General features: G+C 42.5%; 1 protein-coding gene across 1 annotated transcript; it reads left to right on the top strand.

Moving 5' to 3' along the window:
* The first annotated feature begins 527 nt into the window (after nt 1-527).
* Nucleotides 528-7,749, top strand: PDK4 (pyruvate dehydrogenase kinase, isozyme 4). Its single transcript, XM_009580065.1, is given in 11 exon segments — nt 528-625; nt 627-776; nt 1,835-1,906; nt 2,488-2,672; nt 3,104-3,193; nt 3,724-3,801; nt 4,435-4,511; nt 5,239-5,337; nt 5,626-5,736; nt 6,454-6,567; nt 7,606-7,749. Coding segments are annotated over 11 exon segments (1,218 nt in total).
* The last annotated feature ends 17,351 nt before the right edge of the window (nt 7,750-25,100 follow it).

Below are 25,100 nucleotides of genomic sequence, written 5' to 3'. Positions count from 1 at the left end.
CTCGGGGACCTGCCGGCCCCGGGGGTGGTGGCAGTGGGGAGGTCGCCTGGGGCGACCACCCCCGTCCCCAGGCGCCCGCCGGCCGGTTGCCAGGCGATGGTGACCTGTAACTGCCTCGATCAAAGCTGAAGATACGCTACAGCTTTATTTCGGTGGTGTTAATGCGATGGGGAGGAGGGGGGGCTGAGAGTTAAATCAGGTAACGGGTGTTTTCGTGTTCTGCGGTACGCGTTATCGGGGAGGAGCCATTAGTCTTGTCGTGATGGAGTGAACAAACTGTACCCAGATCCGATTACCGCTTTGGCAGCTGTGAAGTCTGTGCTCACATGACATTTTCAGACGTCACCCTGAAGAAGCCCGTGTTTACAAAGGCTGGAGTGCTTCTTCTAGAGGATTACAAATAAGTCCCGTGTCTAAAAGGAAAATGTACAAATACTCCTTCCAGGAATATGCTGTGTCTTGCTGTCATGTAAGCGACATTCAGCACAAATATATATGTACACTTAGGAGAACTCACCAGTAATAGCATGATGATTGCAAAGGAATATAGTACAGAAGTCTGTGGCAAGACAGCAATTTGTACTTGTATCTTGAAACTTCTTCAACAAGATTTTTATTTTGGATTTATTCATAGGCTCAACTAATGGATGTGAGAGAACTTCTTTTGCATTTTTGCGACAAGAACTTCCTGTGAGGTTTGCAAACATACTGAAAGAAATTGATCTTCTTCCTGATAAATTACTAGGCACTCCATCAGTACAACTAGTAAAAAGCTGGTAAGTAAGAACTACTTGAATTCAGCCTGTAAAATAACATAGCTTTGACAACTTGGTTGTCATAGACCTTTTTGAATAGTAGGAGACAATAACAAAATACACTAGAAATGCAGGTCCTTCATCGAAGCTGAATTGCAAGCTGTTATACACTGTCCTTTTCTACCATACTAAAATTAAATTGAAAAATAACATGATTATATTGTTATTTTTAAATAGCATTTTAAAAAATAGGTTTTTTTTTTAAACAGTTTGAAATGGCTGATAGAGCAAATCTCACTTCCTACTCTTTAAGAAGGGAGAGAAGAAAATACGTTCTGTTTTCACGTAGCATTACAGCCCCTCAGAGCTACACAAATATGTGAAAGCAGGTTATGTACTTGTTTAGGTCTTTCACTGATGGAATTATTAACAGGGCTTCTGTTCCATAGCATATTGCCTTGGCCTGTGCAGCGAGTGTTTGGAATTCAGTTAATTAACATAATCTCTGCAGTTGACACAGTGGTTGAATCTGATTTAACCTTGTTTTACTGGCACAGTTGCAGCATTTGCAAGGATGGCTGACATAAAGGGCAAAAGTATTAGAGTGAGATCCAGAAGCTGTCCTTAATCTAGCAAGCAGTTGTGCCTTTGCAATATGCGTCAAGGCTGTCAGATGTCAGCGCAAGAGGCTCAAGTACTTAGCTTGTGCCAAAGCTGGTCAGATTTGGAAAAATTTGCTTAGATGGCTTCCTGATCAGTACTGTCATTTGGATCTCCTTTTGAAACACCTCTCTTCCCTAGAATTGTCAGGGGATCCTATGTGCATCAGGTGAGGGTTTAGATTCCTTTCTGCATGGCAGGCACAAGAAAAGACTTTTAAAACTTACAGGGTTCAGGCAGTCAAGAAGTGTCCATCTGTGATTCCATACTTGGATGGAACTTTGATACTTCAAAGATACTTCAAACTTCTAGCTGACTTGTTAAGAGTAATGATTTGGACAAGACGAAGTATTTTTCCTGTTCCTACACTAATAAAAATCAAATGAATAGCATATATTTCTTGTGTTCTTTTTCAATAGGTACATCCAAAGTCTAATGGAGCTGGTTGAGTTCCATCAGAAAAGCCCAGATGACCAAAAAGTCTTATCTGAGTAAGCTTTTCATTTGTTTCTTTGAACTTTTGATCTCACATTCCACTTCTCAAAATGTCGTCAGTTTAGAATGAAGTTGTCATGAGCTGAATTTGATAATCTAGCATGAAGCGCTCTGTATAGAGCAAGCTGGTTTAAATCTCTGATCAAGTTTACCAATATTGCAAATAAATATGACCCATTGCAGCTCGGTTTCAAGGGCATACTGCCCCTTGGAACTGTCATGACAGAGAAATACCAACAAAAATTATCTGTGATGTCACATCCCTGCTTCTTTCCAAGATGTCAGCTAGGGGTCTTTTTCCCTTCCTCACATTCTCCTCTACTCAAACTATTATGAATGAGTACACAGGCAGTGAATTTGACATGGCTAATGATTACACCTTTTGTATTAAAAATACCAAACTCTTCTGGTTTAGGTCAGTGAGGCATTACTTCTAAAAGAACGAAAAAATAGACTGTATTTTAATATTAAGGTTATTATGCACTTATCTGTGCTGCTGCTGGATTAGGTAATGACATTGTATAAAGCTTGCCTCCATGTAGTCTTAGAATAATGTTCTAAAAAGATCTCTTTTTAGCTTTATAGATAAATTAATTAGAGTCCGAAACAGACATCATGATGTGGTTCCTACAATGGCACAAGGAGTAATTGAATACAAAGACACTTTTAAAGTAGATCCTGTCACCAATCAAAACATTCAGTATTTTTTGGATCGTTTTTACATGAGCCGTATTTCTACCCGGATGCTAATGAACCAACACAGTAAGTAGAAATTTTTACCTGAGGAAAAACTTCAACCTAATGAGAAACATGTTAACGTAAACGTTTCTTAAAACTGTTGGAGATCTGCCTCAGATGATTTTGTGTGACACTGAAAAGTTAGAAACTGAATGTACGACTTAAGAAAGTAATGGGAAAACTTGTTTCTAGACTACAGACTAATTGTAGTAAGTCTTGTGTGGAATATGTAGGGATCTCGTTCCTTACATCTGAGAAGCCTTTAGGTGTTGAACTACAGAAAAGCCAACATAGTTTGCTGGCAGTAGATAGCATTTTTAACTTGCAAAAGGCATAAACAACACTCAGTATTTTATGTGATTATATACTGTGATCACAATGTATTAGTCTAAATTTAAGGCTTTTTATAATACAGTATTTGGGATTAAATGATGTATTGTCTTCATCTCAAACAGCCCTTCTTTTTGATGATAAATCCCGCTCAGGGCACCCAAGGCACATTGGAAGTATTGATCCTTGCTGTGATGTTGTTGAAGTAGTGAATGGTATGTATTCTCAGATCCTTAACACTTCTCTTCACAATCAGTATTTATATCTGATTGCAAGCAATTTGAGTAACCAACATGTATTCTATAGGATGCTGACTGGTTTTTATTGAAATAGCTGAAAGCAGTCTGTCAAAACACGAGCTTTTATAGGACAGAATTTAAAATACAAAGTAGCAGTAAATAAATGCCTTGGAATAAGGCCTAGCAAGTGACAGATGAGGTAGGAGTTAAAGTTGTCTGTGGTGTTGAGATCGGCCTTATCTACTGGTAGATAACAGGTGCATCTGTTTTACAGAATTACCAAATTGTACTGAAGATTTACCCTTGCGGCTGTAATTGCCTATTTATTCTCAGTTTTTAATGCACACAGTGGATGCAATGTTATCATTCCTTTGAAACACAGGATTAGAGTCTGTAACACCTTAGTAGCTAATGCAGTTAAAAATCATATTTTGCCATGCATTAGAATGAATTTCTACAGTGTTTGACACTACATTTCACGTATTTTATTTAAATAAATATTTCAGATGCTTTTGAAAGTTCCAAGATGTTGTGTGACCAGTATTACTTAACATCTCCAGAACTGAAACTTACTCAAGTGAATGGTAAGATGAGAGCTTTTATGTCTGTCTTCCAGTCGGTAGCTAAACTGCTGCTTTCACTGAATCAAAAGCTACCATTTCTATAGCCATAATGGTACATACCAGTTGATCTGACTTGGGCTAGTCCTCTTCATTTTCTGTTATAAGCACCTGTGTTAGAACCTAAATGTCATGGTATCTTAAACACTAGATTTCCTGAGGTACTATTTATGAATTTGAGAGAAGTAAGACTAACCTGTACTTAAAGTAACATGATAAGTTGCTGGAGAGGAGCTCTGTATCTGGGGTGAGGAAGTGGGGCTGACTGAGAAACACTGGGTCTGGGCGAAGCTGCCTGCATGTGTCTGATCTCAGGCAATCTGCTTAACTTCTAAAATCCTTTACTTATACAGTAGAATTAATTTTTTTGTTGTTTATTTGAAAATAAACTTATTAAGCAAGTGGTGATTACAATCTAAACACTGTTAAAAGTGCATGAAGTTGTTTGCTCATTTGGGGAGAAAAAAACCAAAACGGAGACTTGATTTAATTTCTTGTTTGTTCTGGCATGCAACTTGCTTATTGTAAAATTTGGATACAGTACAGAAAAATTCCATCACCCTTTTAAATCTTGCTTGTTTTTTTCCCTTCCTCTAGGAAAACTTCCAGGAGAGCCAATTAACATCGTATATGTTCCATCTCATCTTTTTCACATGCTTTTTGAGCTCTTTAAGGTATGTCAGTATAAGCTGTTTCTTCCCTTAGTAGTCTGATCTGGAGCATCAATATTTAAAATCTCTAGCTAGATCTGAATGAAGTAAAGCTTTGCATAGGACAGTGAGATTTCTAGAATTTTTTGTTTGGGGGAATAGCTTTGGCAGTTGGGAAAGGAGTGATTGCAGTTTGTAGGAGAGTATTTGGACGCTTTCGTGTGGTGGTAAATGGGACAGGGTAAGGGGGAGAGAGAGTAAAAGCAGGACAGGGGGTTGTGACCACAGCTGGCCTTCTGCTTTTAGGGATTACATCTGTCGTGCAGGTTTGCCCTGGTGCCTTCTGTGGAGTGGGTGATACATCTTGAAGTAGTGAATGGGGTTGAACTAATCTGCTGCCAACATGAGGTGCAGAATTCTGGCAGCCTTTAGCAACTGCTGAACTCTGCTCTTCTCCAGAAACCTGGTGACTCTTAAGGGAGTTAGGTTTATTTAAATTACATTAGCTGAGTTATATGTTGGGCAAGAAGAGTGCGATCTTTCAAGCACAGAAGAGTCTTGGCTATGCTTAGTCACTTTTAGGTGTGAGATCTCCTCTGCTCCTGTTACACTAAATTGCTAAGTGTGTTCCTTGGAAGCTAGGCACTGATGGGAACGGAGGGTAACTGTGCTCTGCCTCTGCATAACAGGGGTGTGATTTTAAGTGCATAGGTCCAACACTTTCTGATAATGGTAACCTTCATTTCCATAGAATTCAATGAGGGCAACCGTTGAATTCCAAGAAAACAGTCCTTCCCTTTCTCCAATTGAAGTGACAGTTGTTCTAGGACAAGAAGACCTGGCAATTAAGGTATTTTGTTGGCCTGCTGCAATATAGGCTTAATGTAATCTTTATGCTTGTATATGCTGCAGCAAATTCTATTAGAAGAACTTGCAGCCTCGGACAACAGATCAAAGATACTATGCATGAGCCTTTTGTTGATAGCCTCCCATTTAGCACAATATATAACTGAAAAATAATATGCTGCAAAACAAATGTTTACATGTATTACTGTTGGAAGGGATTGTTCAAATAACAGCATTTTAAATACCATTCTTAGTACATGATTGTAGTTAACTTTATTCTCTCTTAAATCAGATCTCAGACAGAGGAGGTGGTGTTCCAGTACGGAAAATTGAGCAGCTCTTTAGCTACATGTATTCCACAGCACCAAGGCCAAGGATGGATGATGGTCGAAATACCCCTCTTGTAAGATTTTTTTCAATACACATGTTACTAATAAGGTTGCTATAAGTGTTGGACAGATTGGTAGATTAATAAATTATGAAACGCTATGTCCACCCTACTGCTTTGTGGGGTATGCAAAGATTGAGCCTCATAAATATGAATTATACTCTCTGAAGCAGATTTTTAATATCTAGCTTAGTGGACAAAAATATGCTTTTAAAGCTATAAATGAAGAAGAACATTCCAACCTGGATCTAACCCTGTTTGGTTTTTTTTCCTTATACTCCAATGACAGTAATTTACTTGGTCTTCACTCCCACTCAGTCCTCAAACTTACTATAAATTGTGCTATCTTTATGGAGGCAAGCATAACTGGAATAGGCTTAGATTATTGTTGTTTATCTACCAGTAGCAAACTCCTTTTACTAATCAAGCTGTACTAGCAAAAACAAGGCAGGGAAAATACAGAAATGTAATGTGTAAAAGTAAGATGTGAATATAAACCTTCCCTCTTCCATGGAGATTTGGGGTTTTTTTTCTTGTGGTTTGGTTTTTTTAACGGTCAGTTTCAATATTCTGTATGAAACTGATCAGAGATTTCTGCTTTCTTTTAAGAGATGAGTAAGTGCAAAGGTCTTTCTAACAGTTTATAATCTCTGAACACTTTCCAGCTATTTAATTTTAAGTCATAAGAGCTAGTGAAAAAAATATTAATTTTGTCTTGTACTTTATTTTTAGGCTGGTTTTGGGTATGGCTTGCCAATTTCTCGTCTGTATGCTAAATACTTCCAAGGAGATCTAAATCTCTACTCCATATGTGGTTATGGAACAGATGCTATTATCTACTTGAAGGTATGTATTTTGATTTAGTTAAATAAAAGATAGTGTTGATAACTACCATTAATGCAGTGAGGTAACTAGTCAGTATCATTTTAAGGTAAACAAATTCTCTGCTCGTGAGTAGAAAAGCTCTCATTTTTATTAAGAAATGCCAGTAAGATTTGTAACTGGTTTCTAGAATTAAAAAGGTCAGTTAGCTTTAAATAGTCTACTTGAATAACTACTAGTAAGAGCCCCATTAGTTTTTAGATTGTATTAAGATTTATTATCTACTGGTTCATGGAATACAAAGTGCTGGGAGAAAGTGAAGTAACAGAAACAGAAAGGTGTGAGCAACAGATCTGGCTTCTTCACTGTTGTTTCTTTACTCTGACAACCAGAAAGTCTGTATAAACTAATTCTTAAAGAGTCTAGTACCTGGTCCTATTCAGCATCTGCCATATGGCCCGTATATGGGATTCAGATATCAGTAATCTTGAATACGTGGCATATAAGATGCACTGCTGTTTTTATAAGTAATCTGGAAAAAAGGACTACTTGCTTTGAATTTCTTCTAGTAAACCAAAACCATAGTTCCAAGCACACTGAAGCACAACCAGAGAAGCAGTACAAAAGGAAGAGACAGTTCAGCTATATACATGTTGCATTTCTATTTAACAATTTCCCAATAGAATATGAATTTTTTTCAGCTGCAAAATATGGAAATAGGAAAGGAACATATTTTAAAGTTTCTCTGGAATTTTGTAAATGAAAGTTCTTTTCCACGGCTTCCAGGACTATCTTGAAAATGGTTTACAGAGTAACTCTTAAGGTCTATAAAAATGCGTAAATGTGATTTGATGTTACTGCATTTGTCCTGCCAAATTACCCAAAGCAAACATACAAACTGAAGCACATAAACGGTTGTATCTGTTGTAGAAACATTTGTGTAAATAACTTTGTTGTAGCATCACTGGCTTAACACTTGAAACATACTGCATAGATTTTTGCAAAGCGGCATTATTGTGAGGTAGAAACCAAGTAACTTTTCCTTCTTGATTGTTTTTTTAGGCCCTATCAACAGAATCAGTAGAAAAACTCCCAGTTTTTAACAAATCGGCTTCCAAGCATTACCAAGCTACCTCAGAGGCGGATGACTGGTGTGTCCCAAGTAAAGGCCCAAAGAATCTATCTAAGCAGAGTGCAGCTCTATGAAGAGAAGTTGGTATCCAGGCACCCAAGGGGATCAAGCTGGCTTCTCAAAAAAGACTAGCGTTTGGAAGTATTCATCTACCTCCAAACAAGCAAATTCTTCAGTTTCAGGACTGGCAGAAGAGAAAGAAGATAAGGATGTTTATCGCCTGAGCTGTATGCACTGAATGTGAAATCTTGCTGTGGACCTCAGGATGAGGAAAATATGAGCACGTATGTCTTTAAAGAAGAGATGTGTATAGAGGAAAATCAGACTATTGGTTTTTTCTTGTGATCAAAGACTTGATGTGGTAGAGGTGTGCAATTTTTGAGTCCTGTTCAATGCTTGAATTCTGAATACTGATAAATGTCAGTTATGCTGGTGTATATTTTTCTTCTAGAATAGTTATCAGCAATTCATCTTATTACAGAACTTCTCAGGTAGATAGATAACACCTGTAGTTTAAAGCTGTATTTATAACATTTGGAAAACATCCACTTAACATGGCAATCTTGTAGCAAGATACAAACAACGTTCAAATACAGCCTGACTGGGAGGGAGGGAGGGAGCTCTGTGAGGTAGGGAGAAAGTGTTTTCCATATATAAGGAAGTCCCATTTTTAAAAAAAAAAAACTGTATTCCAGTAATAATTCTTATGTGGTGCCTTGCTCTGTGAGTTACATTGCTAGATTTTTTAATGTTAAGCTGTTCATGGAAAAACTAGCCAAGTAATGCTCCTATGCGGAAGGTAACTAAGAAGGAAATCTTGGTATTTTAGAAGGCTACTGGAAAGAAATGGAAAGCTACTTGGTTATAGCAGCTGTAAGGTTAGGCTACATCTAGCCTACATCCCTGCACTCCAGAAAACATGTGACAAGTAAGTAGGTTAGGATTTTCCAAGAACTGAAGTCAGACATGCAAGTTGAACAGAAAGGATCTGTATTATGTAAGCATGATGTGGGAAACAACAGCATGTTTAAAACATGGTCTTGTAGTTCCTTTTTGACATGCTGTTAGAAGATAGTGGCTCGGTACACTGAACCAAAATCTGCCTGTCATCTTTGTCAAATTTGTATTGGACCACACTAGCTCAAAGAGGTACATGGGGATTCTACACCTTGAAAGCTATGATGAGCACTGAAGGTCTATTTGAAAGGTTTTCAGAAAGAGTGGTGTTGGAAGTAGAATTTTATTCTAAGAACTGTTCGCTGCAATGGAAAGGGCTTAGGAAATGAGAAGTTTCAAAATATGAACAGCACTGAAAACTATAGAATAATTTTTACAAACAACAAAATAATGGGGAATTGTCACAGAAACAGTGCCAGTGGGAGAGAGAGAGAGAGCTGTTGGGAAAATATTCCATTCTCAGTAAGCTTCTTCCTTTCCTATCTTCTTTGTGCATTTTCCTGCCTCTAAGCAAGGTAAACTTAATGACAGAATAGAAGTTAAACTATTGGACATTGCCAAACTGACCAGTCAAAGTTCATCAGGGTTGTATAATAGGACTTGAATTTTTTTTAACTGACTAGCATATTATCTTAAGTGTATGTGATGCTTTGCAAGAAGTTGCAAGTACAGTATTTAAAGCATCCTGCTTAGTCGTATGACAGTTTTCTAAAACAGATTTGTATTTGTTGGACAGAAAGCCACTCCATACTCTACTGTGAATATCAAGTATTTTTTTTAATAGGAACGAGAGAAAGCTGGAACTACCTTTGCATTGTAGAAGTCCTGTTGGGACAGATTTCTCAACCAAAAATAAAATAAAATGCTTCATTTCTCTTAAAAACTAGATTTAGAAGTATTGGTGTTAACTACTGAGCATAATGACTTCAATACTGCATCAAGGCTGTTTTTATCTCAGTGAATAAGCTGCAGTCACCAAAGATTACCAGATCAGGTATCTGAGCTCAGCTCAGTTAATGAAATGGATAATAAAAATGAAATATCTTTGTCTAGAATATACAGTGAAAAAGCTGCCTTCACTGCCATAATATACTTGAACATTTGTTGATTTTTGTATTGAATACAAGGTCACAAAAACATACTTAAGTAGTCATTGTTGTCAAGTAAACACAAATTATACCTCTCTGTCTGCACCTGGTAATGCTTGAACATGAGTTATGATCTGATGGTGTACTGTACACCTGTAACATAGCTGCAGCTACTCCAGGCAGGAGCTGTAACTTCTATCTCAAAGCAGCTGAAGCACATGGGTGCTGTAAACACGTCTGTAATGTTGCTTGCAGAGAAGCTGCAGAACACATTCATGATGCAGATAGAGGTGTGTGTAGCACTTAAGGAATACACGTGGAATCTCTGTAGTATTAAAAATTACTTAAGGGCTATCTACCTAGATAATATAGTATCTTTTTCAGCATTTACTGAACTTTTATTCCTGAAAGTAGAGCTGTAGTTTTAAGCCTTTTACTTGGATGTAGATATTGAAATAATTTTATAATAAAACCTTCTAAATGGTTGTCTAATATCTTTATTTTCTTCTAAGAAGTCTAGTGCAAGCAAGGGCCTTTTTTATTTTAAGTCTTATCAAATGGAGTTGAGCAAAGCAACTTTCATACTGTGTCAAATAGTAGCAGGGGACAGAAACACTGAAACAAGGGTCTGCTCACGCTTAATGTTGCATCTGCTGAGAGTTTGCATGGTGCCTAGCATCAGTGCATCACCTCACACATCACCTTATTCTTTCTAATTAGGATGCTGAGAGTTTGCATGGTGCCTAGCATCAATGCATCACCTCGCACATCACCTTATTCTTTCTAATTAGGGTAGCATTCATCTTCAGAGATGAGAATTGAGAACCCTTCATCAGTGCACATTCTACCTTCTAAAATATCTATTTTTTTGTTCGGCTGTAAAGAATGTGAAAATTCACCATCGGTTTTAGTTTTATATAAAAAAAGACATCCATCATCAAGTCTATAACAAATAACTTTTTCCACAGGCTAAACGAAAGCTTCTCTTCTAGCTCTGAAGCAATGGGACAACTGGCTTTTAATAGCTGGTTTGTAAGAGAATGGTAGTTATCGGACAGAACAGACTGTGCCATGATACAACAGACCTGTATGACTGGTGCTTTAGCAGCTTGCCTTGTGCTTGCCTGGGAATGTCCTGCATCTCCCTTAATTTTAAGAAGATAGAGTAACTGTAAAAGTGTGTGTAGGTACTTTAACTGAAAGACAAAAAGTGAAAAACAGCCAGACCCTGGGTGTCTGGCAGTAAATCTACAAGTGACAGCCTTGTGTGCTGAGTTTCCCCTTCTCAACAATGTTTTTTCACCTTAAACAATGTTTTTTCACCTGTAATGCCAGTGGAGCAGATCAGGTGGTGTAAACGTTAAGCATTTTGCAATTACAGAAAGGTACCACTCTGACATACATGAGTGTGTGTTGGGAGAAACAACCCAGAACTAAAAGTACACCAGGGATTTAATAAGCTACTACAGAAAACAAAAAACCAACAACAAAAACACCCGTTGTGTTTTCTTTTCCCCATCCACCTTTACTGTCTTGCAGTCCCTAGAGACAGGACTAGCACATTTCCCGTCAGGTTTTTGCAAGCAGAAATACATACACATGCATTCTATACCTCACCCGCAGCAGGCTCGGGAGACATGGACACTGCGCATGGGAGCCGGGCATGCCGCAGATGTGGCAGGGACGTACCCGGCTTGCTGCGTGGCCCCGTGTAGAGCACGTGGCCCCAGCAGGCAGCGCAGTCTCCCTGCAGCACGCTGCTCGCAGGCCATCAGTTCCAGCCAAGCTCCTGCAGTCCAGAAGGTGCCAGAAGCTGAAATGTTTTTTTTTTCCTTTCCCCTCACAAACCCAGTGAGTGACAGAGGCCGTGCACCTGGCTCCTGATTCAGCAAAGCACTGGAGGTTCGGGACTGGCTTGCTTCTAGCGCGTCAGATGTTCACTGACATCAGCAAGTTTACTCACGGCTAAAAGGCATTCTGGTTTCACAGGCGATAAGCAGATGTTGCACTTCCCCCCTTTGCCCCCTGATCAGGACCTTACAAAGCCAGGTTCCTGATGTCAACAGAAACCACGCCAAAGCACCCTATGTTTTCTCTTCCAGATCGTTAGCTAAAAGGCATACATTCATTTTGTTACTGGTGCCTTGGGCACACGTCCAGATTAATCTCCTTGGAGCCTTGATAAGAGGTTGTTTTATCATCTTTTCCCTATCATTTAACCAAGCTTTCAAATCCACCAGACTTTGCCCTTAATGTGCAATAATGTCATTCCCATAGCATTATTACAAAACGAGTTTTGCTACCTTTGATAAGAAACACTACTGGACTGGAAAAATAGATTGGGTTTTTTTTTTTCCCCTTATGGTAGTGATGATGACTTGAGAGGATCAGGTTATAACCCCTGAGAATTGTCTGCCGTCAAATTCTTGAGCAGTTTTGGCCAATGGAAGGTAGAACTTGGCAGTTTATGATCCCTCCTCTCAGCTAATTTGGGGGCTGGGGATGGTGAAGAGGAAGGGGGACACTTCTGGATTAACATCTTTGGGTTTGCATTCCCTAAAAGCTGGCAACACAATTTTAAGTGCCTGTATCTCGATCCTGTATTACAGTCCGTAAGGTAGCTTTGCACTCCTGTGCTGGCACGCACGTTCAAGACAGAATGACTGACTCAGTACCTGGCCAGATGCTGCTCCTCCTTGCAGTCAGCAAAGAGAAAGCAGGACACCCCGGTGGGCAGTCTCAGTTGGCCTTACCTCTCTTCACTCACTTCATAGGGAGGAAAGGGCAGAAAATCCCTGTGGGCAGTCTGAATTCTTCCTGGCCATCTAGAATGCTGGATGGCACAGCAAGAGGCTAGAACACAATCCTATGTCTTCAGAATATTCTGAGGCCTCTTAATAACATAATCTTTTATATAAATAGAAAAATATGTATGGGCTATCAGGACCTGCTCCTCACCAGCTTCCCTGCTGCAGCTACGAAAGAAAACCAAAACAGTGCAACAAAATGGCCCACATAGAATTAGCGCAGATTTTCCTGTGTCACCCCCTTTGCAGTTCCTAGCAGGAAGAGGCAAGAAAAGCAAGGATCTACCTGATTTCCCCCTCACCTTGCTGTGCGAGGGGGAGAGCCTCAAGGGATGAGGCTCGCATCGCCTTTCTGGAGTCATGTCCTGAAAACCTGCGATGCCGGGAAACACAGCAAGAGGAGTGACCGCCATTCCCACCCTTTGGGGCTGCGGAGCATCCTCCTGGAAGGTGACAGAGAGTCTCTAGTTTAGGATGCCCACACTTTAAGTTAATATGATACATCCAGATATGCCCCGTCTGGAAGGCAAGTAAGAAAAGCAAGTGAAAAAACATAATTGTTTCCATCGTTGTTCATGGATTGGGCTTTCTGTATTATGTCACCTTAGGGGACTGGGCCTGAAAGCCGAGAACCTTGGTGTGGGATTCAGCACACCAGGTACAACACCTTATCATGACACTACTTACGTGTCTGTATGTATGTGCCGATGAGCAGGTTGGGTATCTGAGCTCCCTCTCTAGTCATCAGAGTTGATATATCCAGAGGACGCCAGAAAGCTATCAGCTCCTCCTGAAGCAGACACCTACATCTGGCCAGCTGAATAGCTCTCCTGTCTTCAATGGAAGTTCAACTAACTGCAATGGCACCCTGGACGCCTGGGACACATGTAGGCACCTGCATTTAGATGGTTTCAGCTGTGAGCTGACTCCCAGCTAATTCAGTTGCCTAAAAATAGACACCTGATGCTATATGAGGAACCCTGGAGTACTCTGCCTGTCTCTCAACTGTCACTCCAGAAGAACAGAGATCTTCCACAGGTCCTTTGTCGTGCGTGCCAGTCCCATGCAAATACCTTCTATGGACGCTCTTGGCTTTCTCAGTTATCAGTGAACATTTATGTTTAGGTAAATGGCTCAAGTCCCCTTACTAATTCTGGGAGACTGGAAATACAGAGCTCAAAACAACGTCACTGGTGTGTCATTGCTGGCCAGGGTGGATAGATAATGGAAAATCCCAGACAATATTTGTCCTGCGGCAAAGGGTAGTGGATCATTGCAGAGGAATCCCTCTGGCTGCCGGCACAAGCTGTGTCAGCCTGGAGCTGCCCCTGTGCAGCTCGTCACCGCTGGCTGCATTTCCCAGCATCGCAGGTCTGTCTGGGTTTGGGGCTGGCCATGGTGCCACACGACTCTGCGGGACACGGAGTGAGGCTCATCACTTGGGGCTCTGTACCCCACAGGGCAGCAGCGCAAGCATCCAAGAGCTCTGTCTGAGCCACGCTCACTCCTCCTGGGAGACCCAAATACCGCTTAACTTGCTAACTGGGCAGGCCTTTTACAGAAAATTCGGAGCTAACTGTAGCTGATGCTGATTGTTAAATACCATGAGGCATAACGAGAAACCAGATGCATTGAAAGTTCTTTTCTGAGTGTTTATGCTTGTGGCTTTCTCTTTACTAGTGATTTTACTGTCCACAACACTCCTGGTTGATTTTTAACAAATTAACTGGGAAATAGGGTGGAATACCTGGCAGGGATACTTGTCCTTACCCCCAATCGCTGTGGCATGCAGCACAATGAGCAACGTGCATTGCAAAGGGTATTGGTGACCCAGAGTCACTCCCCTGCTTACAAAGGGTTTCACTGGAGGAATTCAACCTTCGTGCAGGGGTGGATTAAATTGTTTATACCACTCTGGATATTAACAGGTGTGTGTTGTTGCTTCACAGACCATAGGAAGCTGTTTGCTCAGGCATAAAACTTAGTTTGTATTTACACAGAAGCACTTGTTTGTGCTTAGTTAGGGCCTATTGTAAAACACTCTGAACTCACTGGACAACTCTTCCTTGTTTCTAATCAACTTTGCCTCAGGTTTTACATAAATACATGATGAAGAAAGCTTTATTTTCAAACTCTGACCAGGGACTCTCATAAGTTTTCATTATTCATGTTATTTGTGGAGATGCCCAGAAGCCTTCTGCTGGTCCAGTCACTTCATGAGCTTTGCCTTTGTGGCCTTGCCCTCCTGTTCCTCTGTTCTTCCTACTCCTGCTGCTGGTGCCAGGCCGTGCACGCTCTGAGCATATCTTCTGTAGCTGAAGGATGGGAACAGTGCTTTGGAGGCATGTCACACTTCCAAAAGCTTTTGATGATTTTTCAAGGCCACTGGATGATCAGTTCATTTGAGAAAAAAAAAAAAATCATAGCACCTTCCGCATATTCCCAGGCTTCTGTCTCTTGAATGACAACATCCATGTCAGAACAGCTGGAGAAATGGCAAAACTACTCACTGGAGTACCATAAATTGATGTAGGCAGACCTTGGAAATTATATTACAGAGATTAGTATTCACGGCTGACTGAAAGAGATGTTTTCATCCTTCTCCAAAGAGTTGTCCTTGCCTTCTCCTTTGCTCTGCAGAATAATATTCTCCACCTGTGAGTATTGATGTTAGGGGAGAGGATATGTCTTGACTTTAAATCTGCACTATTGCAATCAAACAGAGCAGAGAAGAACTGCAGATCCTCCCATTTCTCCCCAGGAATGAACACATCCACTGCTATAGGAAATGAGAGTTTTGGGGGAGAAGATCTATCCTCAGCAGCACGCTCTTTCAGGGGTTGTTTCATTTCATAAGAACAGAAAGGAGATTCCAGCAAAGCTGTTGACAATGAAAGGCTAAAATAAATGCTCTTCACCATTTCTTTAAAGTATATTAACACTGGAAGGTTTGCTGTTTTTTTTAATGTAAACATTTCTAGCAGAATAGCAGTACATTGGTGTACATTATGTTAAGCTTTCACATATAAAAGTTTTTTTTTAAATAATAGATTCAGAAGCAGTTATTCAATTGTTCTCATTTTTATAGAGCATGCATATGGAATACAGAATATAGGTAATGGGTCAACAGGTTGTCTATAAGCATGTCTGAGAACTGCTGATGTAATTCACTGTTCTTTTCTGTAACGTGCTTCTAACATACGCTAACCCTTTATTTTCTTTTTCAAGCAATAAAAAAGTGTAATATAATGTGGGATCAACATATTAACCAATGTAAATTATAAATATTAGAGTAGTAATAATTCATCTTTAGACCTCACACCATGTCCACTGAAATCTAAGACAAGCTTCCCATTGGCACCAGTGAATTGTGGACAAAGTCAAAACAGTTTGAACTGCTGGTCAGTAGAGGAGACACATATATATGCTCCTAGAAGACAACAAGCAAACTAATTTTTACCTCCTTCAGAGGGCAAGACCAGACAAGAGGCCGGCCTCACTGTGTTACCTGCCATGCAGCCTGCAAGACAGCATGTGTTGTGCTGGAGGAATTTATGATCAAGCGACACACCTAGGGGAGGGAGAGGAGTGTGTGACATACATTTAGACACTCAAGATACTTTAAAGAGAAACATGCGTACATGCACATATGGCCAATTTAAAGGTACTGAACCGGCTGACAGTTCTTGCTTCAACCCCACCCCCCTTATCCAATGCAGTGCAACCCTTATACTGGAAAACCTTGAGCTCCAAACACCCCAGACCAGAGGGAGGTCAGCTCTCAGCCTTTCTGTTTGAGCCAGGTGAGACCAGGTCCACGCTGGGGAAGCCTGGGTGCAGAGACGCCGTTGTGTCTGAGGTGTAAGTGTGTCCCCGTTCGGCAAAGCGGGCAGTCTGTCCTTGTGTCCCTGGCCACCGAGAGCTCGGCTGGGATAAAGGGGCTTTGCCCATGCCTGGAGACAGAAGGACAGGACTATTTATCAGCACATCAGCCACAGCTTGTGCTCGTTTCACACAGCTGAGGCTTTTTTAAAAAAGGGATTAAGAGTGTCCAAACCCCGAACAACGTGAGGGCCCGCTTCAATACGGCTGGAAGATTATTCCAGCTGTTTGGGGCTGGGAGCCTAAAAAAGCGAAGCTTGCCTCCCATAGTCAGTGGAGCTCCAGACACTTGGACGTGAATAGCTTGGTTTAAGCAGAGGGCAGACTGGCAGCTAGTGCTAGATAAAAGGACGCAAAACAGCACTGTAAATAAGGAGTGAATGATTATAAACCTTAAAAATACCCTTCTGGAAACGCGTGGCTGCTGTTCGGTTGCTAGCTGCTGGCTCTTTTGTTCTGCTTACAGCTTTCCATCCTTTTCTTTTCTCTTTTTTTTTTAAGGAAAAACACTTGCTAAGTATACAGCACGGCCTCCTCCGGTTGGGGCTGGAGACCATGGGAAGCAGCAGTGCCTCTTGGCGTGGTTCTGGCGGCCTCCCGAGTGAGAGGCAGCGAACCCACGGGGACAGCGTGTTCTCCACCGGCTGCACCAGGAGCTTAAAAACATGTTTATGTCGAGTCAGCGAGAGCCGCCTGGGCTGGTCACGCCACTGCTCTCCCTCCCTTTCAAGGCTGCTGGAAGGAGCAGCGTCAAAGTTCAAGCCCACGTTCAAGTCTGTTCCAGGCACTGCCTGCAGTTTGCTCCCGCCTGCGTGGAGCCACTTACCCCAGTCTCACCAGTGCACCCAGGTTACCCGAAAATGAAAGGGAGCCAGGGCTGCCTCTCTGCCCCCCTCCCTGCCCCGCATCAGAAAGGGCGGCTCTCCCTCTGCTCAAGTGGGTGCCAGCGGCCGGGCAGGACTCGGTGCCATTTAATAGCAAACCCTCCCATACTCACAGCACGGCCGGGCGACAGTGATAGTGTGTCCCGGACAGCTGAAAAAGGAGTCCTCCTTCTTGATCTTCTCCAGGCAGAATCAACCCTCTGTCAAAGCTCTTGAGAGGATGGAAAAGGGACAAGGATGTTCAGGGGACACTGGGTGTACAGCTCGGATATGCTCCCAAAGCACAGAGGGCCCTGCAAGAGGGGACCACGATGGCTGTAGTGCAGCGTGCCTGGTACCAGTGGAGTTTCAATGAGCTGGAAAGAAAAGGAGATTTGGGTTACAGAGGCCTCTGGTGCCCAGCTCCCAGCAGCCATGTCAGGGTGTCTCGGACGCCTCCGTCCGAAGCTTGTTAACACCACGTGTCTGCCTGGGATGGGGTTGTGTATTCGCCTGTTTGTTTGCCTGTTATTAAGGTCCCCCCCGAGAGTCCTCAGCTGCCCCTGAGGACAAGCCCAGGAGAAGATGTTCAGGTTTGGCCTGAACCTGCAGTCACTGCGGTGGGCAACTGCTCTCCATGGAAGGGGCTGCAGCCCACGCTGATGGTTCACCAGTCCTCCGTGCCAGGGACAGGCCTTTGGTGTGTGTGTGGGGGGGAATAGCATACAGAAATGTTGACTGTGACCAGGTGGAGAGTCTTGTGTTCAAAATAATTGTCAGCTTCAAGAATCACAAGTCACATTTCACAGCCCTCAAAATGCTGATTCTCGTTGTGAAATAAACAATGTTTAATCTTTTGGTTTCACATTGGATTTTTTTTTCTTCTTCCAGTTTGCTGTTGGACTTCACCTCCCGGTGTGCATGACCACTCTCCCTGGTTTATTGAGACATTTAGTTTTCACCATGTGAAAATCCACATCACTTCTAATGCCGATTCTCCCCTTTCTCCCTCAGCTCTCCACCGCCCACCACTCGGACCAGCTGAGCTCTTTCTTCTCCCCTGCGCAGCTCCCTGCCGCGTCTGCCTGTTTCCACCCACCCAGACTGAACTGGCTTGGCCAGGGCAGGATGCAGCCACCACTCCAGCAGCGCAGAAAGAAGCTGCCAGAGATAAAGGCTTCATGGACAGGGGCTTTGCTGATAAACCTCAGATCTCTAGAGGGTCCTGGTGTCATTAGAAGCCAAGGTCGCTGGTCTGTACTAACTCCCACACCAGTGGAGGATGCAACATTTGATTTTCAGGAAAGCTGGCAGCGCAAGGAGTCTCTCCCATGTGGGTAGGAACGTCCCACCACGCTGGCAGATGAAATGTGTGAGCACAGCTCACCTCAGCTGGTGCTGAGCGAGGCAAGGCACACTGCCTGCCCCCCAAAATCCATCCGGCATTTGGGTTTCATCCACCCGCCATATGAGTGAGGGGCATTTGACTGAAGACTTTGTTTCAGCAGGCTGGGTAAATGGGTTCCTGCGAGTTAGGAAATCCAGAGGCGGTGGGGAGCGGCACAAACCTGCAGAACCGCAGGGGAGCAGAGAGGGGCCGCAGCTCTGCACTCCAGCAGGGTCTTCCTAGAAGAGGGTGCAGTGATGGTGTAGAAGTGGGGATCAGGCACCGTCTCACGTGCCAGAGGCTACACAGCCAGGGAGGGGAGGACACACTGCTCTCTCCCATCCATATCCTCAGGATAATCTAGCTGCCCAAGCGCTGTGGCCGGCGCTTGCCGCCTTTGCTGGCTACTGCACCCACCCTCCAAAGCTGAGCACCTGAGCACCGGGGCACACAGCCAGAGAAACATTGAAATAATATGCAAATATTGTAAATTACTGCAGGAACTAAAGATTCCTATGGTAAACCCTCCAAATAATTTCTAAAGTAATAGTAAGGCAATTGGGTCTCAGTTTTAGACTGGAAAGCTGCGTATTCTGCAGGTCACACCGGGCTTGATTGCATTAGAGACCTTTAAGACCAGGGTGACGCTGTGGTACATGATGTACTTGATTTACACAACAGCTGCAAATTACACCATCAGCATATTGACACACAAAAAACAAATATTACATATAAAAATGTATTACTTCTTTTCTTTCCAGCCGGTCGAAGCTCCTTTAGTTGAGAAGAGTCTGACTTTGTTCACGTCTTGTTGCTCTGTGTGTGTGCGGTTATCTGTGCAACTCATTTCAGATTATTTTTAACTGGGACAAACTCCCTTCACTGTATCAAAAAAATTATCCCAAACAAAAGCTAAAAAGGTGGGAAGGAAAGAAAGAAAGAAAGAAAGAAAGAAAGAAAGAAAGAAAGAAAGAAAGAAAGAAAAGAAAGAAATAAATCACTGCAATTCTGTGGATTTATGGTGGAGGGAAGGGCAGGGCTGTGGGAGAAATGGGCCCAGATGACAGACTGGGGTCCAGTCCAGCAAGGTGTAGTTCAGAGCTGCTGGCACCGAGAGGTGTGCTCACCACAGACATAGGCAGACAGCGTGCCCTTGAGTTCAGGGCAGCCAGGCACCTTTTCCCCAGCAGTGAACTTGGAAACAGTGGGACAGACTCACCAAAGGGTTGGCTCAACTTTGGGAGGTAGATTGTAATTCAACGGACTTCGCTGCAACTGGGTCAGTTTTACTCTGCATGCATGTTAAAATACCTGTGTTACTTTTTGTCTTGAAATGGCTTTGCTCTGACCGCAGTGATGTCTCTTCACCTGTGCTCTCCAGCACGCTGTGTGCTTGTAGTCAGCCCAGGCACTGCCCGGCCCTTCAGCAATGCCTGTGTTTTCGTACTGTGTGAACCAGTGCCTATATATTTATAGGGCACACAATTCTGTCCCCTCCTTTACAGCGCATTATCATAAAGTAGACTTTCTGTGAGTATCGCTATTCTTTTGTTCCTGTGCCTTTTTCCTCAGGTCTTAGCAGTTATTTATTCTTAGTCCCTGACCAACTACTGGTGTTTTTAGGGTTATCAGGAATAGGTAAAGATCCCTATTCTTGACCAAAGTTGTCTGGATTCAACCCTCTTTCCCCCCCACAAATAGCCAGCAAGCTTATGGCTATACACAGGCAGTGCAACTCCCCACTGACAGTTAATATTGACATAATTTAATGCAGTGCTAATTGCAGTACAAATAACCTAAGCAGCCATATCTATTGCACTGTTGCAAGGCTAAAACATGGTGTGATTTTGGCACTAGGCAAAAGGCTGACACGAGCACCCCTAGCCAGCCCCAGCTTGAAAGAACAGAACTGAACAGTTCATCAATGGTGTAAAAATCATCATGTGCCCTACTGTCCTTGTTTCAAACACCTTAATTGTAATTTAGCAGCACCCCATAGGATACCTGTGCAAGGTAAAGGGCAACACACAGCTGTCGTGCTAAGAAAATGTTAACTGTGTATTAAAATCAAACAGGTCATTGGAATGCATAATATCCATAGTCACCTTTCCATTTGGTGTCTTACGAAGCTTAAGACGCATTTGGAGAAATAGTCAGAAACAAATTTCTGAGCAACCAGCCAATTTCATCTGACAGTTGCTGTATATAGCAATCTTTTCTGGCCCACTCGGCTGCTGTACCAGAGGTCCCTGCCGTTCTACAAATAGAGACTGTGGTAGATCTTGCCACTACTTTAATATAATTCTTGGGGAGGTTAAGGTGTCAGATGCTAGCTAGGCTTTGGCATCTCTGCTAATAGCATGTTCTGCACTGTCATTTAGTAGAAGAGCAAACCCTAGGGAGTACAGGGAAATTCTACTGCCATATCCTGAAAGTAAATGGAAATGTTGCTGTGTCCAACTCATCTATGTCTTGTACCGTTTCAGAAAAAAAGCAGCAGCCCTTCAAGAGCCCAGCAAACCTTCCAGCACACTGAAAAGCTGGCATGCCTCTCTGGCTTCTCAGAGTTTAATAAAGGTATATAATAGCATAGGCCACCCCGGCCTCTTTCAATCTTCCTTCCAATCTTAAAGACTGAACTCTTGTATGTTTAATTTAAAGGTACTTGCCCCATGAGCAAAAACTGCTACCAAAAGCATTAGCACATTTTCAAAGGACGTTCCTCAAATACAAATGATCCAAGCCTCTGTGATCATTTTAATTGGTCCAGCAGTACTTGCAGCTAAAAGTAAAGCTGCCAGCTTTCATGGCAGACCAGACCTTTTCCCCTACCCCCTAATATTTGTGTTTCTGACATTTTACAAAAATAGTTGTCAGTCTTGCTCAGCCTGGGAGATTTATATAAATTCATGATCACAGCAGTTACCTTGATTCTGTCAAAACTGGTGTACAGGCTGTAAGATATTGCCCCATGGAAAGACGAGAAATGGTCTGTCAAGATCGTAAGTGGTTTTGAATAAATAAAATTTCATTGATGCCAAAACACTTATGGCAGTTTATTGGTTTCAGCTCTGATACCCTGATTTGAGTTGAAAAATTCTGGTTGAAACTAGAGCAAAGATTTTGACTGGGATCTCTCTGCAAGTCTCTTCACACATGCCCATGCACACACATGCACACCAGACCCATGCAGAGCTGCCAGAATTTAAATGGACATTTCAACACCATTCTGCTTTTGTATAGTCAGGAGTTTTTGTCCAAAACTTTTCAAGATGATACAGACAGCCTCGTCATCCTCCATGCAGCCCTAGTGACAATTCCATGTAAGAGCATGAAAAAGGGTGCAGGCAACCCATCCCCTTCCCCTGTCGGCTTTTCAAATGCCAAGGGTAAAAAGACATGGAGAACCTGTCTGCCTGTGCCAGGTGGCCCCAAGGCCCAAAGTTTATGGTCTGGGCTTTGAGCCTTTTCTTCTTTATAATGCAAACTCTTCTTAGTGCAGTCATTATGAGAGGAGTGAGGGATGTGGAACCAGCACCCCTTGTGCTGAAGGTCCCGAGGCTGAGTATTGCTGCCATTCAGCCAAGCATTAGGCTTTCATCAGGTAGCTTGTTTTTGGAGTAGAGGTGTGTGACATTGACTGGTGAATATGGTCTTAAAGTACCAGTAATGAGCACATTAACAAAACATGTATCATGCTCTAGGACCAGTCTGTATGCAGACAGTTGTTGATACTCATCCAAAGCCACCTTTGTGGAGAGAAGACGTACTTATCACATCTCTTAGCCTTGTGCAGCCAACGTGGTTTTGATACCACCGCACAGAGTAGAACACAGCTGAGGATGTATCCTTCTCCTGCTGCCACCAGCAGCACTGGAAAACTAGCCTGTCTCAAGGACGAACAGTGAAGGTTTTAAGGACATGTTGGCTGGAGGCTGAGGAGGAACTGATCAAGATTTACTGCTTCCACTTCCAACGTCCTGAGTTTCTGCTTTGCAGTTTCTGGCTCCTCTTCTTGTCATTAGGCCAGCAGGACAAGTAGCAGTGTTGGAGAGCTGACCCAGCCACGCTGTTTTGAGCTCATTGTCCTTCTATCTAAAGGCTGACCAAATATGAATAGATGTTTAAGAGTTTTGAAGGAAAATACATTCCTGAACACTATTAGATTGACTCTGACTTCAGTTTCACCTTCATGCTCTCCATGGAGAAATCAGTAGAGTTTTGAGTCAAGCTGGATCCAATCAGACATCAGGGTCCAGGTTTAAAATTATTGCAAGAGCACTTTAAAAAGAGGATGTCCATATTTCCATGAACAGCTGAATTATAGCTCTGCACTGGCCCACAAAAACATGCAGTGTCTCTATGTTCATAGATGAGGTAGCTTCTTTTGTCAACAATGCATGTGGCTTAAGAACATCTCTTCATATACACCTCTTAAAAGGCACAAGGACCAAATCTCATTGCAACCCATTGAGAAGTCATTAAGTAAGCTGTGGGAAAGGGCTGCCGATGGGAAAAGATAGTTCATTCTTTGTGCCCATCTGTGCTTTAGCTATTCTAATAGGCTGTGAAAGGCAGCGGAAATGTCTCAAACATGGCTACATCTCTAAGAAGCCAAATGGCAAAAAGCACCTCATTTCACAGAGACACCAAACAACCCTGAAAACAATTTTCTGTCATTTTAGGTCATGACTAGGTTCAAACTTGCAGTGTAGGGGTGACAGCTTAGTCTCTCATTATTTCCACCTGCAGCCATCCAGTCTGTTGCAGCCTTGAAAATATAAAGGCACGATCAGGAGTTATATGACAGTATGAAATTTCAAGGCACCTGCACTAAGTCAGAATAATAAGACTGTGTATCCCGTAAATTTAATAAATGATGAGCTCATTATCAGGTACCCGCACGCCTCACAAGAGCAACTCCATCCAGTGAGTGGGAATAGAGTACAGTAAGAGAAAAAAAAGAAAGAAATGCTAAATGGTAACAAATAATAAGGTTTGCTTACTTGGTCTTTCTAACTCCAACAACAGAAGCAATTAAAGTGCATCAATCAGGTCTCTCTTCTGCGATAGGGATGTTCTCCAGTGTTTTTAACAGCTTGCAAATTCCTATGACTATAATCAGCCTGATCCCACTGTGCTCCCTGTCAGATACCACAATGGCTATAATCTGGCACCTGCTTGGTACAAAGCTTGGAAGTGAGGCTGGGTGCCCACAGAATAAAAATTAAGCATGTTCGCTGCAGAGGGGGAGGATCAGAGGGAATTTAGGAACGCTGGTGACAGCCTTTTTTCTTCTCTCGCAGCAAGAGAGTCCTGACTATGACAGGTCAGAAAACACTGCTATTGTTCTGCCTTAAACCTCCCTCTTCCAGATGCAGAACGTCACTTCCAGAAGCAGGGATGTGTTCCCAATAAAATCAGCTACCTCCATCTGTCTCTTCTTGACTACCCAGCTTGCCCATTGTCAGACTGTTCAGAAAGGGACAAACGTTTTCTTGCCTTAACCTGTTTGCAAATCCTCTTCCTCATGCCTGACTTACATAGGTACATATCCTATCTAAGTATAAGAGATACATATATCCTATGTATGTATAAGGATATCCTAGAAAAGCAGTGGATTTAGATAACCTAAGCCCTTTTCGTCCTTCCAAATTCACTGGGTTTCCTCAATGCAGAATTCAGTGGATCCCATCGACCTGGAACTGCCTCAAGCGGATTTGTCTATAGACAACCTGCCCCAGATCCTGATCGCTCTCTCCTGTAAACTACTGTAGTGTCTCTGATAGAGATATCTCTGCAACTCTATAGAAATCGTTCATCAGTTTGGTACAGGGACCTATGTTACAACTTCATTCATATGAGAAAGCATTTTCTCATGGTCTGTGTTGTCTCTGAAATTCTCCATTGGAACTGGAAACTGTTAAATAGCAATCTACATTGCTGTCTAGCTAAACATAAGCAGGCCAATGAATTGAATTCTCTCCTCACACAGTGTACAGGCTTTGATTCACGAAAACTGAGATGAAAAGAAAGCAAAAAGTGATTTATAACATTAAATAATCTGCACATTTCTTCATGTGCTGTTATTGCCACTTTGCGAGACACAGAGACACTGAACAGCTTGGCCACTCCTGTCCGGCTGGGAAGAGCCTAAAGTGCTGTGGGCTCTCTTGCAAAGAGATAATAATAATGATAAGGACCAACAACTTCACAGTCAGAGATGCAAAGAGAAGTCAGGAGTTACTCCTCCCCCTCCCAACGGTGGGCTCGGCTCACCTTCCTTTTAGCAGAGCCCAGAATTGTCAGGGTCTAAAAAAAGTGGAGCAGCCCAGATGGATTGCATCAAACTAAAAAAGGGAAGAAAAATGGGTTTTATCTGTAGGTCAGATCACAGACTTGTCCTTGCTGTGGGATACTCGGTGTGTGAACTGCCGCTGC

The sequence above is a fragment of the Fulmarus glacialis genome, unplaced genomic scaffold, assembly GCF_000690835.1.
Source record: "Fulmarus glacialis isolate BGI_N327 unplaced genomic scaffold, ASM69083v1 scaffold4146, whole genome shotgun sequence".
Taxonomy (NCBI): Eukaryota; Metazoa; Chordata; class Aves; order Procellariiformes; family Procellariidae; genus Fulmarus; species Fulmarus glacialis.
Note: the sequence above shows the minus strand (reverse complement) of the source record. Positions and strands in the feature narration are given on the sequence as shown.